This window comes from Leptonotus elevatus, chromosome 17 (assembly GCF_054856555.1).
Source record: "Leptonotus elevatus isolate MCC_2025b chromosome 17, RoL_Lele_1.0, whole genome shotgun sequence".
Taxonomy (NCBI): Eukaryota; Metazoa; Chordata; class Actinopteri; order Syngnathiformes; family Syngnathidae; genus Leptonotus; species Leptonotus elevatus.
The window spans coordinates 5,219,039-5,236,495 of NC_141255.1; the positions used below are offsets into that span (position 1 = coordinate 5,219,039).

General features: G+C 42.8%; 1 protein-coding gene across 1 annotated transcript in view; it reads left to right on the forward strand.

Moving 5' to 3' along the window:
* The window catches only part of fgf11a (fibroblast growth factor 11a), a 36,003-nt gene extending 19,366 nt beyond the window's left edge, over positions 1-16,637 (forward strand). The window contains exons 2-5 of the mRNA XM_086059545.1: positions 1,685-1,795; positions 5,609-5,712; positions 12,603-12,801; positions 14,307-16,637. Of these exons, the coding sequence (XP_085915671.1) occupies positions 1,685-1,795; positions 5,609-5,712; positions 12,603-12,801; positions 14,307-14,449 (557 nt within the window). The 3' untranslated portion in view covers positions 14,450-16,637. The remainder of the gene's footprint in view (positions 1-1,684; positions 1,796-5,608; positions 5,713-12,602; positions 12,802-14,306) is intronic.
* Positions 16,638-17,457: the final 820 nt, after the last annotated feature.

Consider the following 17,457-nt stretch of genomic DNA (forward strand, 5'->3'; position numbering starts at 1 on the left):
GAAGGTCAACAACTGCCTCCTCCCACCACTTGGGGCTACACCAAGGCAGATGAGCTAAGCGGCACATGGCCCGATGTGTGGTTCGAGGCTTAATTTGGGATTAACACTCAGGATATTACAGATTACTACACTCCAGTTTGACCTTCTGTGTCCGGCCAGCCAATCACAGATGGAAGAGCTTTTATCTGCGGCGGTTTCCAGAACCGACAGTCTTACCTCTGAGGTTGTGGCGTCCAATCAGAGGCCATGATGTTATGCGTGTTGCCGGACAGATTCGACATGAATTTTTCTTTAATTTGAGTACTATGTGACTTTGAAAGCAATGTGAAACAGTGTGTTTAAATGATTACATATTGCTGCTGTAAATGATTTAAAGAGATGTGCAGAGTAAAGCCGAGACTTTATTTTAACATGAAGGTACGGGTTGAGTAAAGACTCACACACACACACACACACACGCACACACACACACACACACACACACATGCATACACACAACCCGACTGTCGACTGAGGGCAAACTGCCAGCTGCTCCCGTATTTCTCTGTTCTCATTCATAGTTGATGCTCCTCATTAAAAGTTGATCGCGGGAACACTTGCGCACTGACGCTTCTCCTAAGTCGTCGTCTTCTACTCTTTAGTCTGCAGCGCCGTAAGACTGCATACTACAAACACAAGCTCATATTTCGGCCACAAATTGGCTCAGTGGTAAAACAGGCACTCGATGTGAGCGGTGCTGCTACGTCATTGTGGAGTGACATTAACTCATTGACTCCCAGCCATTTTCACTGAAGCAAGCCTCTTCGCTCCTGGCTGTTTTACTGGAGTTTGACTGATTTTGCAAGGCCGGCAGAATATTGTGTTCTATTGCTATAAAAACATGAAACCTACCAAAAGAAAGATTAGAGTCTCTTCTCTCGTCAGGAAAAATAGTATATTTCTATCTGTTTCCATTTTGCAGTAATTAACATTAGAATAAAGCTACGTTTCATCATTTACAAATCTGTTTAAGACTGTGGGGAAAACTGCTTTTTAGCCACATGGCCCTGGTTGATCTCTTGTACACTGCTGTCACCTTCTGGCCGTTTTTGTAATAACTACCATTGCTTCAACCATTCTTTTCTGTTCAGATGCCGCATCAAAGCTTTCTGTATGCTCTAGCATTTAAAAAAAAAACACATTTAAAACGTCTAAATACATCTTTGGGACACCAGTAATATTTAAAAATAGAACGCATTACATTTTATTTTAAATATTACTGGTGTCCCAAACGACGTATTTATACGTTTTGGGGAGCAAATGAGTTAGGGGAATGTGTATAGTTGACAACTCAACTGAATTGGCGTGATTGTCAATAATGAGAGGACACGGCGACATTATGACATACTATTGGCAATGATCGATCGGCACATTCACAAACCGCGCCCGTCTACAGAGACTCCTCACGCTTTGCTTTCTAGCCACAGGTACATATGAAGCTGATTGATTGGCTTGGCGACGAGCGCATCACCGCTCACGCAGAGCAAACAACGTGTCGTCTCGAAAATCCCACAGAAGGTCACAGTCGCACACATTGCCACGTCTTTACTATTTGAGCAGTTTCCAGTGCAAATATCAGGACTCGGCCGTTCCCTCTCATGCACGTGTGCCTGCTTAACCCTTTCCTCTCGTGTTTGCTTCGCAGAGCCGCAGCTGAAGGGAATCGTCACGCGGCTCTACTGCCGACACGGGTTCTACCTCCAAATGCTGCCGGATGGCACCATGGAAGGCACAAAGGACGAAAGCAGCTCCTTCTGTAAGTCAACACGTGTTGGAGATGCTGTGAGAGCCTGTTTGTTGCTCCAGTTGGAGAACACACTCGATAACAACGATAGGTCGAGCTGCTGCTGCCGTCTCAAGATCTCAATCATTCAATGCATGAAGGCCTCCTGGCTTGATTCACATCAGACATCCTTCCCATACAGAGTGAGAATCGCAACAGTGCATTAAGGAAACATGACCAAAAACATTCCTGTTCTCCCTCCAAGCCTCCCAGCCGGATTACGGTTGTGTTATGGGATGTCGCTGATGTGGCAACACAGCATTTTTCTGTCACAACACCGATTTAGACGGAAAACATGAAGTTAGCACAATTGTGAGATTTACGGCCCGGCGGGAGGGGCAACGGCTGCCTGGGTGGAATTTACATTCGAGCAATTCATTAAGACTTTTTTGGCTGCGGGGCCGCTGTTTGTCCTTTTTATGACGTAAACATTGGCCGGCTGGCATTTGCTGAGTGGGGACTTTGTTTGCTTTCAAATTGGTCAAGTGAAGCGACTTACTCCTGATGTCCGAGGAAGATGCCTTCGATTGGCCTTAAAAACAGATGTTGAGGGTTAGAGTGTCACCTATGGCAAGAATTACTAAGCAACTGACACTGCAAGCGGGTATCGAGCAACACTGCAAGATGACACTTGGGATGGTGTCACTTTATATTGTGCCGCTGCCTGGCCATGACACAGGCAATCCTTTCTTCACGGGCCAAAAACATGAGGACACCTGTCGGACTCTATTTGTCACCCACCCCTCATGGACTGCCTGGCCAGTGCAGGCAAGACATGGACAAAAAAAAAAGAAGCCCAGAGGGACAGTGATGCCCTTCCATAGAAGAATCTGTAAATAGACAACAAAGATATAGACACAAGGCTAAAAGCACACACACAAGAAGCAGCATTCTCGACCTATCATCTTGAAATATCAGCCCAGTAATAAAAAAAAAAAAGTGAATGAATTAATAGAGTACAATATATCCATTTTATAAGAAATATTTCCTATCATTGTCATTCATGCAGGTCATTTCACTCTCATAGAATGGAATCGATCGCAACTGGAACGTTTTGGCTATTTTGGATTTAGTTTCACCTCACATCTGAACAGGCTTCATCAGTTCATGGCGAGACTGGAGAGTTCTAGCCTGAGTGTTGTGTGGAAAAACAACTAAAGACAGCCTAAAAGTGGCTATTCCCTTCAGGCTAAGTTGATGAGTCTCTTTAGAAGGGATGAATGGACTGCTTTGTATGTGTGAGATCGACATTATCGTAAGACCTCCTTGACACAATTTTTTTTCTCTGTCCAGTAAATGTCCATTTTTCTATTGTTTCTCTTTTGAGATGCATGAGACAGCAGAGTCTTGACCTGAACAGTTAGTCCATCAGTGCTGCATTTGTAAGGGTTTCTGATTTAAATGATCATGTTTCCACACGGTGGCCAAGGACGCCAAGGTCGGACTTTGCACCCGACACCCCATTTAACTGATTTTAAAACGTGTATAATACTATAATCTTATCCAAAATGTTTGTCCACGCCCAATTAAGCTTTCTACTTAATTTGACCCCGAACGACTCTGTTGCAGAAGTAAAGAAGCGGGTTGACGATGCGGTAAGACAAAAGGAGGGGAAAAAGAAGAAAGAAGAGAGGAAAGCGAGATTGGGGTGATGAAAGCCATATTGACTCTCAGCGTGTAGATCAGAAAGCCACAAGGAGCGGCGTCATCCTCTGACTTTTATCCTCTTTAATTAGCATCTCCCGCTGTTGGAAGGAAATGTTATTTATCTGCGTCTTTGCTCTGGAATACGTCTCGCTCGCTCTCTCTGCCCCGCCCTCCATCCACCCCCATCTGAATCTCTTTGTCTGACTTTCCCCGCGCTTGATATCATTCAGCAAAAGAAGAGAAATCAAAGGCTTTGAGAACTGCGAGGAACAAGACGAGGACTGTGCGAGTGAGCGCTTGAGGAATAGCAAACGGCGAGAAGTGAGATGGGGTAGCTGGTGTGTCTCAGGGAATCGAACACAATACAGAGGTAGAAATCAAAACACTGTAGCTCAGTGCCATCCAGGCCTTGATTTCCTCCAGACAGGACAAAAAGTGGCCTCAACGAGAAAGTGTTTTTTGTTTTTTAAACTCAGTGGGACATAGACTTGACAACCATCCGCATATCAGTGGAAGTAAATACCATGTTTTCTTAAGATGGATCCCAGTAGGGACAGATACAAGAAAACAGCAGAGACCCCAGAATCAAACCCTGTGGAACACCATACGACAGTGGGGGCAGTGCAGGACTCAAATTCTGTATGTGTTGCTACCGTTTGTCTTAAAAAACTTTTTCTTATAACTACTGTGATAATAATGCTAGTTGTGTTAGCCTGTCTATGTTGTTTCCCATTTAATGTTAGCATTAAGCTAGCATACAGTTGTAAGTCAAATACACAACGTGTAATTCTCTCCAGGTGCTACTGTATCCATATTGTCACTGAAATACTGTTGACTGTTGACATCATCCAATGGAAATCTCTGAGATGTGCAGCACAAAGCAATGGCAAGGTCGCACAATCCCGCCATTTGCATCGCTTAACTTTGTGTCTAGCTGCCACTGACCCTCCTCCTCCTCCTCATCCCCCCCCCCTCCCCCTCCCGCATCCAATCTACCTCAACGTTCTCCTTGCTTATTTATTGTCTCTATGATCTCCAGGCCTCAAATTGACTGGCGGGATTGATTTGGCAACACCTTCCTCCCGTCCCTCTCATTTCCCCTCCCCGGAGGACAACAAATAAAAGTAAACAAGAACTTTTTTTTGCTCATTATTTTTTTCAGAGTCAAATTGAATAAAACGGAGGACGAGTGAAGGCTTGTGGGAAAACAAGACACTGATGGGCCACTTGTATTATTCAGGAAACGTGATGATGATGACGGATGTGATAGCAAGGCCTTATTTAGCGGGGGGCTGTGAAAGAAAGCAAATGATTTGTCAGTTTCAAGGAGGAAAATAATGCAAAAGACGGAGGGCCTAACAAAAGTCAAAGCAGCACTTGAAAGGCAGGCAGGAGGCTACAGTACAAAGAAACCCCGGATCCCTACATTGGATTTTTTTTTTCCAGCCACGCGCTCTCCCCTCTATTTGTCCTCCCATTGTGACGCTTGGCTCATTTGCGAGAGCGCCTCTTTGAGATGCAGAGATCGATGAGGCAAATAGAAGCAGAGCCCCTCCGGAAAGACAAGGAGGAACACGTGCAGTGGGTGAGGGGCTCTGTGTTTCAAACAGAACCGACATGACCACAGTGAGGCGGTTTATTTCGGTTAATGGAAAAGTTCGACGCATTTCCCTTCACGTTCCCGCAAAACGCCTCCCGAATAAGTTGCACTGACTCCTAAACTTTCCTTGTTCCCGTTGTAGCCGTGATTGACTTTCTGTCTCCATTCATTATACCGGCACAACTCTAGAGTTGAAATTGATTGGAAACTTGCGAGTATTACATTTTTCATTTCCAGGAAAAATCCTTCATCCATCCATCACTTGAGAATGCACACACGTAATTGAGGTCATTGACAAAATGCATGGCGTCGCTGCTGCTATCAATGTTCACACGTGCGTACGTAATTCCAAGGTGGCCTTTGAACGATCCAAAAATAGGGGGGAAAAAACAGCGCAGCTTCAAAATGAGGATTTTGTGTCACACATTGTGGCTGGTGTCTTTTAGCTGCGTGTTCACCCAATCTGAAGTTTTGGTAATTCCTCCAATTTTCAAGATTCTTTAACCGATTCTGTATCCTTCTTTGTGTGTTTTCAACAGTGCAGTTCAACTTGATTCCTGTGGGCCTCCGCATTGTGGCGATCCAAAGCACCAAGACGGGGCTCTACGTGGCCATGAACAGCGAGGGCTACCTCTACACTTCGGTATGGACCGCTCACAGATCAGTGAATTTAAAACAGTGGTTCTCAACCTGGGTTCGATCAAACCCCAGGGGTTTGGCGAGTTGGCTGAAGTCAAGACACACACCCGACTTGTATGATTTGTGATGATACGCCCCGCACGGAATTTGGTGTGCTCAGTAGTCGACTTGTAACTGTTGTGATGGTATGTCATGTGATTTTTATTTTATTTATGGGGAATACTAGAAATCTCTGGATTCAATGTGAAGCCAGCCAGATTTGATGAAAAGACTACTCTCCCTGTTCGTTTTGTTCACCAGTAAACCTAAGTCTTGAATTTGAGAAAAGTCATATTTTATTTTTGATAAAGAAGGGTTTTGTGAATGTGCATAGGAAACTGGTGAGGTACAATACCTCCGACAAAGTTAAGAACCACTGATTAAAAAAAAACCTGGCTGCAACAATGTGGTACTGTCAGATTCAGTCAACCTAGAATATTTAATAGACAATAGACAAGGAAGGAAGACAAGAGACTTAGATTATTTTTTACTCATGAGGAGAATGGACAGAGATGTGCTCAGTTAAAATCTCCTACCCGTTCTAAGCACACTCCGCCGAGTCATCTCTTTTTAATAGCATTTTCGCGAGTTTTCACAAATGTTGCTGCTCTAAAGGGGAGGGGGAATACACAGCAGCAACCTTCAAGGATATGAGTCATTATTATAATACAGATGTATCTTTCTCCGGCACTGAAGGTTTCAACAGTCAAAGTTCAACAGTTCAAGTGTTTCAGCCGCTATCTTGTAATAAGGCACAGCAGCTGCAAGATCATGTCAAGTCATGTTTTGCAATACTATAAGAGTAAATACGGGATAACTTATGTACATTTATTTTACCAGGCACAGATGTAGCATTGGATGTCAGTGGTCACAGTAAACAAATGAAGTGGCACAACTTCAGTTAGAGCACTGGTTCTTTTTTTTTTTTTTCGAAACAAAGATGAATCAAAAAGTGCAAGTGATCAATTACAGCAGATAAAATTGTATGGGTAAATTTTGAGCAACTGTGATATTTATTTTGTACTATACTCAATTTTAAACAGTTGAACACGGCTGTAGGCTTTATTCTAACAGAGACAAGGTGACCCACTTCTCTTAAACACAGGGAAAGCACCCCTACAGAAAAAGTTTGAGAAAATCCCTGTGAGATGACAGGGAAAGGCGAGTAGCCGGATGTGGGGGGGGAGGCTTTTGTTTCCCGTCCCGACCTTAAACAACCTGCTCGGCTTTTATTCTTTGCGTGTAAGCCTCCAAATGAAAGGTAGAGGGCAAATCTGCAGGAAAGAAATTGAGGAGGGAGGCATTTTTTCCACCTTAGAGGGGCAATGTGGCTGGAAACGTGCAAGTCAAGTAGCAGGGTGTCCCCCGCCCCAAGATGAATCTAAAAAGAGCCTCAGTGAGCGCTGGCTCTGCAATGCGGGAAGAGGAGTGATCGGTCCGGGCTGCAAAGGGTGACCATCCGAGCAGTGCAACCTCATTAAGGGAAAGGTTACGCTGCTAAAACTTGCTGTGTTCTGTTGATCAACTGGCACACTCAATATCTTAAGTACAAAAAGAAAGCGTAGAGACGCTGAAGAAAATATTTCAGGACATTTAAACAGGGACATTTAAAAATGTACACATTAATTTAAACAAAAGCTTACTGTCAAACTAAACAAAAGACATGTATTCAACCAAAGCGCAAATTTTTGCCTTACAAAATTCAATGGGAAACATCAAACAAGGGCTCATGAATAGCATCTAGATGGCAGCAACACATGTAGACAGACAAGCTAGCATATTTTCTTGATATTACTGCAATTTACTAAGTTACTTACAGTAGTAGTGAAACTTGTTTTTATTTGTGCTTGTATGACTGTATTATACTGCCCCCCAGTGGTCAGGCTGTGTACACCAGAAGTGTTGACAATTTTGAAGCCATTCAGTGTTACTTGAAAAAAAAAAGTTAAAGCAGAACTCAGGAATAATTGTGCTTTCGCTTGTGGTGAACTCCAGTAAAGTATTAAAATACTAAAAAAAACAAATGGACAGTAGTAAATGTGCCCTCAGTCACATGTCAGTGACCCTACTTAATTAATCATGACCGCATATTTTGTGTCACCGCTAGCAAACACTGTGTAAATCATTTAACACTTCCCTTTCCAATAGCCTCTCAAAACAAGCACTTTAGCTTGGAGAGGTTGGATGTCAACCATATCCAAGTGACTCCTTTTTGCGCCCATTTGTTGTCAAGTGGGAAGTATAAGAAGACCACCACATTGCTAACAGTACATGTCTAAACTCATCGTGGATTTGTCTTCACTTTGGTTCCCCATCTCCCTTTACCAGCTGTCCGTTTCCCTTTGTATAAGTCTTAACTGGTCAACTATTGGCGTAAGCTGCATTGTGTTGTGTTGTGGTTCATTTCCCCCCCCCCCCTCCACTTAACTGCTGTCCTTGTTCTCTGCTCTGCCATCTTGTCATGTCACACTCAATGTCCTGCCAGATTATTTTATTCATTTGACATGGGAACAATTGTCAAGTTGTTGTAGTGAACACTTAAAAGATTGCAAGTGTTAATAAAGTTAAGAACGCTAATTGTAGATAAATAAAATGTGCTTATTAAATTATTTACTTTGATATAAATGCAAGCCTAACCTACAAGACCAAAACATGTATTTATAATAAATGTGATATTGTTTATTGTAATACAAATTAATGTATTGCTTTGTTAAAAAAATAATACATGGGACGATGACCTTGTATAAATAATCGCATATAAGATCGCAATATTAAGGGTTGAAAAAATTCTTAATTATTAATAATTATTTTTCAAAATCATTCAACCCTAGTTTGACTACAATGTTAAAAAACTGATCAATCGAAAACAGTAGCGTTCTTGCTCCGACGCGGCAAAATAACTTGTGTTGGTGAAAAACTAAAGAAATAGCGCTCAGCTGAGGACATGGTGGCCCATTTTATTAGACATGCGGTGTGGAAAAGCCTCCTGGGAAGCCACAAGAGGGAAATTATGTGGTAGCTGCTGCTAGTGTGTGAGTAGAGGACAGCGGAGGGGGGTGGGTCATGCTGTGTTAAACTGTATGATAAAGACACACACGAACACACACACACACTTTCTCCCATGGTCAATTTGGCTTCCCACCACATGGCCTCAGCAAAGACACATGTGCAGTCAGGTATAAACACGGAAAGGCGGGAAGACATAATTGGGCCGGACCCGGCTTCCACCATCCTCCCTCCCCTCAGGGGGAAAATGTTGTAAAATTCGAAACTCTATACATAAACGGTTATGGCCACACTTTGGCTAGCTCAGTCCAGGGCTTTAGCTAGTTTTTCGGATGCCAAAGGTAGACATAATCAAATCCCCCCCGGCCCCCTGTACTTTTAATTTTGGCAATTGGAGAGTTATAAAATTTAGGCCACTTTGACAACTTAAGTTAGCCTACTTATATTTAACACCAAAGACTTTGCACATTAATGTTATATAATCATTTAAAAAAGTATTAATTTGACAAAATTGTCCTATTTGCTGACTTGGGTAAAGTCCTTAAAATCATTCTTGATGATTATTATCGAATTTGTGAATCACATCAGAAACTGTAATTGAGAATAACTTAATTAACATTTAATATAGTTTACCCTTTAATATAATTAACCACATCGTGATTCATGTCATTCACCCACTTTATCACATTTTAATATTATGAAATAAAATAAAATTGAAGAGATCATTTATGAACAATTATGATTGTTGCGCAACGATTTACACTATGCAGAATTCCTTTTATCCTATCGCATGATATACTGCAACAACCATCCCATGCTAATGTTCTTGATGTAATTAAAAAATATATGTAAATTCTACTAGTGTTGAACTAATAGAATGCAACGATCCAAGCACACGCACTACGTTGCCTCAGAGAGACCACACTTGGCGAGCACCAATTGCTATGTTCGCTAAGTTTGTCTGGAGCAGAAAGATGGCGGCCTCTTGTAAGGTGCAGTGCGACCTATGTAATATAATTAGCGCTTACTAGCCCTACGGTTATATTAAAAAAATGTATGTTGATGTCATAGAACTTTTTTTTTTGCATATTATTGAAATCTTTTTTTTTTCAATAAACACTGAAAAATCCCCCAAAAATTACACCATTGTCCCTTTAAGTGAAATGTTTAATTTTCTCTTTTTTATTCATATAGCTCTTTAACAAAGCAAAAATATATTAGACTTTAGCCAAATACTTGGGGTTAACCGGGGGGAAAAAATTGCTCCTCAAAATTTGAAAATTGCTTCTCAACTGAAGTCTTTGATTCGTAAAACTGCTCCTCAAAGAAAAGTTATTTCGAGCCTTGCACACACATATACAGTTTATTACTATACATCCCCTCCCTCTTTGCTGACCTTTCTCCTCATCCCTGCCATCAAATCACAAACCGCTAGTCTCTTTTTCCTTTGAGTCAGCACCCTTGTTCTTCACTCCTTCTGCTCTCCTTTCCTTTCCCTTTTACTCTCTTCAAGAAGAAACCCGAATGTTGGGGAAAATTGTTGAGAGCTGGCTGGCGAGTAAGCCACTCGGGGTCCCGTTCCATCCCCCACGTCCAATAATCAAGGTGCACGCAAAAATGTTGTTGATTAGCTTGTGGAGGGAGACAATAATCAGACCTGAAAATAAATCCATACAAAAGTATTAAACAAATTAACAGTCACGCCACGACGCCACGACCCCCCCCCCCCACCACCACCACCACCAAGACCCCCAACAGGCACACCGTCTTGTTTCTAATGTGTCACCTCTCAAGTGGCGGACACGTGACCTGCAGGAAGCAAATGAGAATGCAATGTGACGGATGGAGGAAAGGTGGCAAAAGGAAGAAAATGGATGAAGTGAAGGAGTGAGAAAGTGGATATTTTGTGTTCCCTTTGGAAAATCCCCAAATGCTCAACGAGGGTCTCGTAGTCAAGGTGAGACGCTGAGGCCGCTGTGCACCTCTCCAGCTGTTCTCGTTACTGACTGTCGTGTGTATAAAGGGCTTCAACTGCTGCAAAAAAAATCAGTTTTCTACTATTTCAAGTACATATTTTTGTAACTTTTAGGAATGACTTGGCCCCGGGCACAAGATTTTCCCACCTTGTTCTCGGGCTGGACTGGCCTTCTGACATAGAGGGCCGTTGCCCAGTGGGCATCTTTTGGGGCCAATGCGGTGCTATTTAATTATTATTTACAATATAGAAAAGCTGAACTAATCAATATTAAGCAGTGTTTAGCATTGTGAAGAATTGAGAGATTTTTGTGTCATCGTTCCTTTTTAGATTTGATTAAATGGGCCATTAATCGAAGTGTGCAAAATGGTGTCAGCTCTGATTGGCTGTTAGCTATCAAATGCATGAGATAGAAGTATGTACACCGTAAGACACAGGTGTCAGCATGACACGACAAACAGCAGCGTGCACCTACTGCGCCTGCGCCGTATTGACTCCAGGAAATACATTCGTCCTCTTGAACGTGGTCAATAGACGTCTGTGACTTCCAAGTTTAAGTCCCTCACATTTTCTTGCGTCCAATCAAAGAGTAATCCAGGTTTTTTTTCTTGCCTAATGCTTATTGACTTTTCGCAGAGGTCTTACATTGAATCCATTTCCCGGCAGAGTGCACGGGAAGCCTCGTTGAAAATTATTTTATCTCCCCCATCTTTTTCTCGTCCCCTCTGGCGTCGTTACAACCGAGTGATCACCGGTCACATGGCTGCCTCGCCAGCGGGGTTGTGTAACGGCGTGCGTGTTCTCAAACAGGTGCAACTTGAGGGGAGGCTTGAATAAACACCTGCATGCTTTGCACAGAAACAAGCCCGGGCAGAATGACTGTGTGGTTGAGGGGGTGCGTGTTTAGAGCGCCCCCTACTGAAGAGTCAAGGAAGTACAGCAGGTTTAGGAGACAGGTGCAGGCTACGCTCAAGGTGACGAGGGGTGACTAGGAGACCCTTCATCGTTTGCCGAGAAGGAAATGATGAGATCGTCGTGACGGCTCGTCAAGAGTAAAAAGCCTGGCAGACAGATGCGCGTCTGCCCCCTCCGTGTGCGTGCCCAATGAATAATGCGGCGACTTAAATGAGTGCGTCGTCACACAAAGTAGCACAGCCGACGGCACCCTGGAGGGACGGGGGAGGAGGAATGTGATGAACCTCTGCTTCTGTTTGCTAATCTGATGCCCAGTTGTTGGCAAACAACTGAAACAAGGATGGACTTTTTTTGGGGGGGGTGGGGGGGGGTATTCTGCCAAAGCTTCAGGAAACGCTCCCGACGCAGACGGAGATCTGAAGAAATGCGAGTGAGGGAGAGAGAAAAAAAGAGAGAGCGAAGTCCTTATTCAGGCCTTTTCTGCTCACCCGTCACATCAAGGCTCCAAATCAATCCTGCAAATTGGTTTGTTCCCCGACAAGGTTACAACATGACGGAGTGATGCGGGGGGGGGGGGGGGTATGGCGTGAACAAGGAGAGGCAGAATGTGGTGTCGAGAGGAAAAATTGAGCTGCTGGAGGAGGAAGAGTTAGGAAGGTTTGCGCCGGATGTCCCACTGTTGACATATTGTCGAATACAAGCGTGAGAATGTGTGTTTGTGTACTGAAGGCCAAAAGCGGGGTCGCTGGACCATATAGGGGAAGGGAGGGAGGGCTCAGCCCCATTGTTGTTTGTTACAGGTAAAGCGTGCTATAAATAATGGCATCCAGGCATCAAGATCCCGCTCCAGTAACCCCTGTCATGATGAAATGTGGGCTCCATTTCCCCACGTTCTCTTACCCCAAATGTGTTATTCTTCACCTATCACTTGCGCGTGTGTGTGTGTGTGTGTCTTCCAGGAACACTTCACGCCAGAGTGCAAGTTCAAAGAGTGCGTGTTTGAGAACTACTACGTCACCTACTCGTCCATCCTGTACAGACAGACGCAGTCGGGCCGGGCCTGGTACATCGGCATCAACCGGGACGGACAGGTCATGAAGGGAAACCGCGTCAAGAAGACGAAAGGCGCCGCACATTTTCTACCCAAACTCATTGAAGGTAGATCGAAATCAGAGAGCTCTCACATGGATTCCGCGGCGAGTCATTTGCCATCAGGCCCTTCAAGGGGGGAGAATCTAGCATCGTTAACACTCCGTAATTATAAAAATCATACAAAATTGCAGCTGTTCAGCGTTTAAATAAAATGCATCACACACACACGAGAGATGCTGATTAGTGTGTGCAGATTGCTGCAAACGCTGTGAACGTTTTCCCATAATGCCACAGGGTATTACTTGCACATGCATGAGCGGGAAAAAAAAATGTTTTAAGCATTTGGCCCACATTATACCAATACGTTGGAAAATTAAGTAAACAAGATTTTATGATTTATTATTATGTCTGAAGTGCATGATTTAGGGTCGGCATTTTTTCGAACGTACTCGCGAGTACATTCGAACATTCTCACGAGTATGTTTGAACGTCTTTGTGAGAATGTTCGAACATATTTAAATCGGTTCGAATGTACTCACAAATACATTCGAACATACTCGCCAGTCAAAAATGTTTACTCCAAATAGGCAGTTCAACGCTTCTGTGCATACAGGAGCATTCATGGTTTATCTTATTTATTTCGGTATTACTGTACGACTGTATAGAAGTAATAAGGTCCAGCAGTCGTTTACCTTAATTTATTTACTCTAAACAAATCTCCATACACAAAAAAAACTAATGCTGAAACTAATAAAAGATCAACTAAAACAAAGCATTTTCTAAAATAATAATAATAATAATAATAATAATAACTAACAAACCCACTCTAAAACCAAATCAAAACCAACTAAATGTACCCAAAGTCAAATAAAAATTAAAAACTAATTATAATGATAATAATAATTATAAAATGCACCATTTACCAATAACCCTGATGGGCATGCACTATTGATTCTTAAAGAGGAAGTCAATCTTAAACATTTCTTAACAATAATGTTATAAGTGATCTCACTAGTCTAAGCATGACATTCGGATTAATATTACATTTGCGGAATAAGAGTTATGAAGCAAAATCCAGCCATTTTTATCCATCTCAGGGGGCGGCCAATCACAGCTCAGCTTCAGGAAATGGGTGAGCTGTGATTGGTCGTTGCCTGAGCAACACTGATGTCATCTTCAGTCGAGAGTAAGTGGCAAAATGGCCGCCACCTGAGATAAATAAAAACGGCTAGATTTTGCTGGTTAACTCAAATTCCACTAACGCAATATTAACCAGAATACCATATTTAGACTAGTAGGGCTGCATAGAACGTATTATTGTAAAAAAATTAAAAATAAAAATAAACATTTGGGTTGACTTCCCTTTAAACCTCTGGGCAGATTCGAATGACATGACAACACACAGAGGCAGAAATTTGATTGGACAAAAAGGTCAAACATTCATTGAAGCGTACTCGAAGCAGTGCCGCCAAAAGACAAGTGAAGAAATTAATTATTACAATTTAATGGACCAAATACAATTGAAGTCCCGCCACGGATGACTTATTGTTTTTCTTACCCCATATATACAGTGGCCATGTACAGGGAGCCGTCCCTGCATGACGTCGCTGAGCAGAGCCCGCCTCGGAAAACGCCCAAGACCTCCAGTGACTCGCCCGTACACCAGAACGGCAAGAAAGACCCTCAAAGCAAAACCAAAACCTCGTCGTCCTAGCGCTGTGAGAAACGGGGGCGGGTGGGAAGGGGACCCCTGGAGGACGCCTGAACAGGGTTGGACACTGAAGATAACATCCTCCCCGTCTACCTTCACGTCCTAACCTCTATGTGACTACAATTTGGGAAGCAATAACTCCAACAAGAGGTGTGGCCTTCTTGCCATAAGCGCTGTCTTTTTTTTTTCAGTCAGTCCAGCAGCCGAGCAAAAAGTCTTCCTGGCATTTACCATAGTGGGTGGAATGCGGTTTTGAGTTGAATGGTTACATCAGCATATTCCATGCATGTCAGCCACTTTTTAAAAAGCCTGTATGAGTGTGCGAAATGTGTGAGATCTTCCATTACCACTGGTGTGATTTCATTAGTTTGTGACTTGTACTCAATTTTACACTATTTGTATGATGTTGATCACAATCTGTCAACCCTTCAAAAAAAAAAAAAAAAACATACACACACCAAATTAATATTCCCATCAAAAATGGCAGTCAATGCAGCAATACGATAATACCAATAATTATGTTGCTCTTTACAGTATTGTCTCATTTTTAAGCAAAGGAGGACTGAACATAAAGACCACAAACTTGCAATTAAATTAACCCATTTAATATTGCCATTATTGTTAGATTTGTTCCGAGCCGGTAATTGTTAAAACACCATTTTCACACTCGGCGGAAGCGCTTAAGACCTTAATTAAATCGCTAAATAGACCTTCAGGTTGCCATGTTTGACCAGTCATCCCCTATGGATCACTAAGTCCATTAAATGTTTGACTATTCTTCACGAAGTAATTACACAAATGTTTAATTAAACGCTGCCGCTGCGAGAACAGAAGTACGACTATGGGGCAGATAGTGTTTGGGTGGAGGTGCGGAAGATTTAACTGTGAAACAGAAGGGGGGGAAAAAACTTTGATAACTACTTCATTTTAAGGGCTGGGACATTTCTATGTTGCAATATTTTGGGGGAAAATGTTTGTTGTCAGGGTTAAATGAAGAGGCAAGGTTGTTTTGAAATGGAGTATGCATAACTTTAATTATATATCATTGAAAGCATGAAAGGATTTTGGGGGTTTCAATGGCACAGGATGAGGTGGAATGTTTTAGGGAGGTTGCATTGTGGACATTGTAGCTAAAACATTACTCTTGGTTTTGAAGCCCAAAAAAAAAAATGCAGTGGTGCCTTGAGATACAAGTGACTGGACTTCTGACCTACTTGTCAGGTAGAATTAGTAAATATTCTTAAAAGGCTTAGGGTTAGGGAATTACACGTGTAGCTTAGTCATGAGTCCGCTAGCTTAAGGCTAATGCTAACATAGTCAACGATTAGTATCTATGTGGTTTAAAGGGGAAGTCAACCTTAAACATTTCTTGACAATAATGTTATATGTGACCTCACTCGTCTAAACATGACATTCTGATTAATATTACACTTTTTGGTATATGAGTTATGAAGCAAAATCCAGCCGTTTTTATCCATCTCAGGGGGCGGCCATTTTGCAACTTGTTGTCGACTGAAGATGACATCACAGTTGCTCAGAGCTCAGGCAATGACCAATCACAGCGCGCCTGTTTTCTGAAGCTGAGCTGTGATTGGTTGTTACCTGAGCAACTGTGATGTCATTTTCACTCATCAGCAAGTGGCAAAATGGCTGCCTTCTGATTTGGATAAAAACTGCCAGATTTTGGGTTAACTTCCCCTTTAAGGAATGGACAGTCATACAATTTTCTTTATCTTCTGCAAAGAACTAAATGAATCCCACTTGAGTTCTAGACAGAACACGTTCCACTTTAATACGATTGGCTGCTGCATTCAGGCATTAAAGTCGAGTATGAAACAGCCTTTATACTGCCCCCAGGTGGCCAAGCCGGATTAATGGCATTTCGATTCATTACAATGGGGGGAAATGATTCGAGACTTCACAGAACAAATTAACCAATGTATCCCAAGGCACCTCTGTAAAACAAATATAGCGCACAAGGTTTGCATATTTGCCTTTATGTGTTGGCTTTAAATTATCGATATCAGGACGGTCGGCGCGCTTGCAAATACGGACAGGGGTTAAACGCTAGAATTAGATCAGACGTACTGTACTCGCATCCCTGGGGAGTCCCTCGCAGCCTGCAGTGAGGGTCATTCCAGGCTGAAAGAGAAACTTCCACATCCCTAACACTTAACCTGGATGTGCCATATATGTGGATACTTTATGTAGCGGGGGGGGGGGGGGGGTGACATAATATGTATGTGCATGAGAGAGAGAGAGAGAGAGAGAGAGAGAGAGAGAGAGAGAGAGAGAGAGAGAGAGAGAGAGAGAGAGAGAGAGAGAGAGAGAGAGAGAGAGAGTCAGTGGAGTGCAAAAAAAAGAAAGAAGCAATAAACACTATTAACAAGGTGCAGCCACCACCATGTCTGAGATGGGAAATGTGGGGGAGGGAGGGGGGATTAATATTGATATTGCAAGCTCACGTGTATAGGCCTTGATTTGTATGTGCCCTTGTGTGCGTGCGCGAGTGTGTGCGTGTGTGTTACTTTGCGGTGGAGTCCCTTCGCCACATCTGCAATGCAGCAGAAAACACCAAAAAAAATAAAAAAGAGTTAGTGGGGGGGCGAGGGAGGGGGAGCGCTGACAAAAGAGTGACACTGTCCTTTTTCTTCTTCTTCCAGCCGCCATACGTAGCTAAATTATTATTATAATGCAAATTATTATTATCATTGTAACTCAATGCAGACTGAAATGAAGAGATTGTGATGGGACATATTGCATTACACTGTGCCAGCTTACATACTTTATTTACAATGACCTTTATTGTACACACACACACACGATAAATTTCTTCCCCCAAAGCGAATGCAGCACAGAATCCGTTTTTTTTCCGATTGGGTGTTTCGTAAAAATTGCCAGGCCTTTCTCGTCCTCCCTTCTTCCTCACCCTGTCCTGATCTGCCGGAACAAGCGCAGAACAACTGACCGACCTCCGTCACGGGACTTAAACCGCACACCTCCTCTCACAC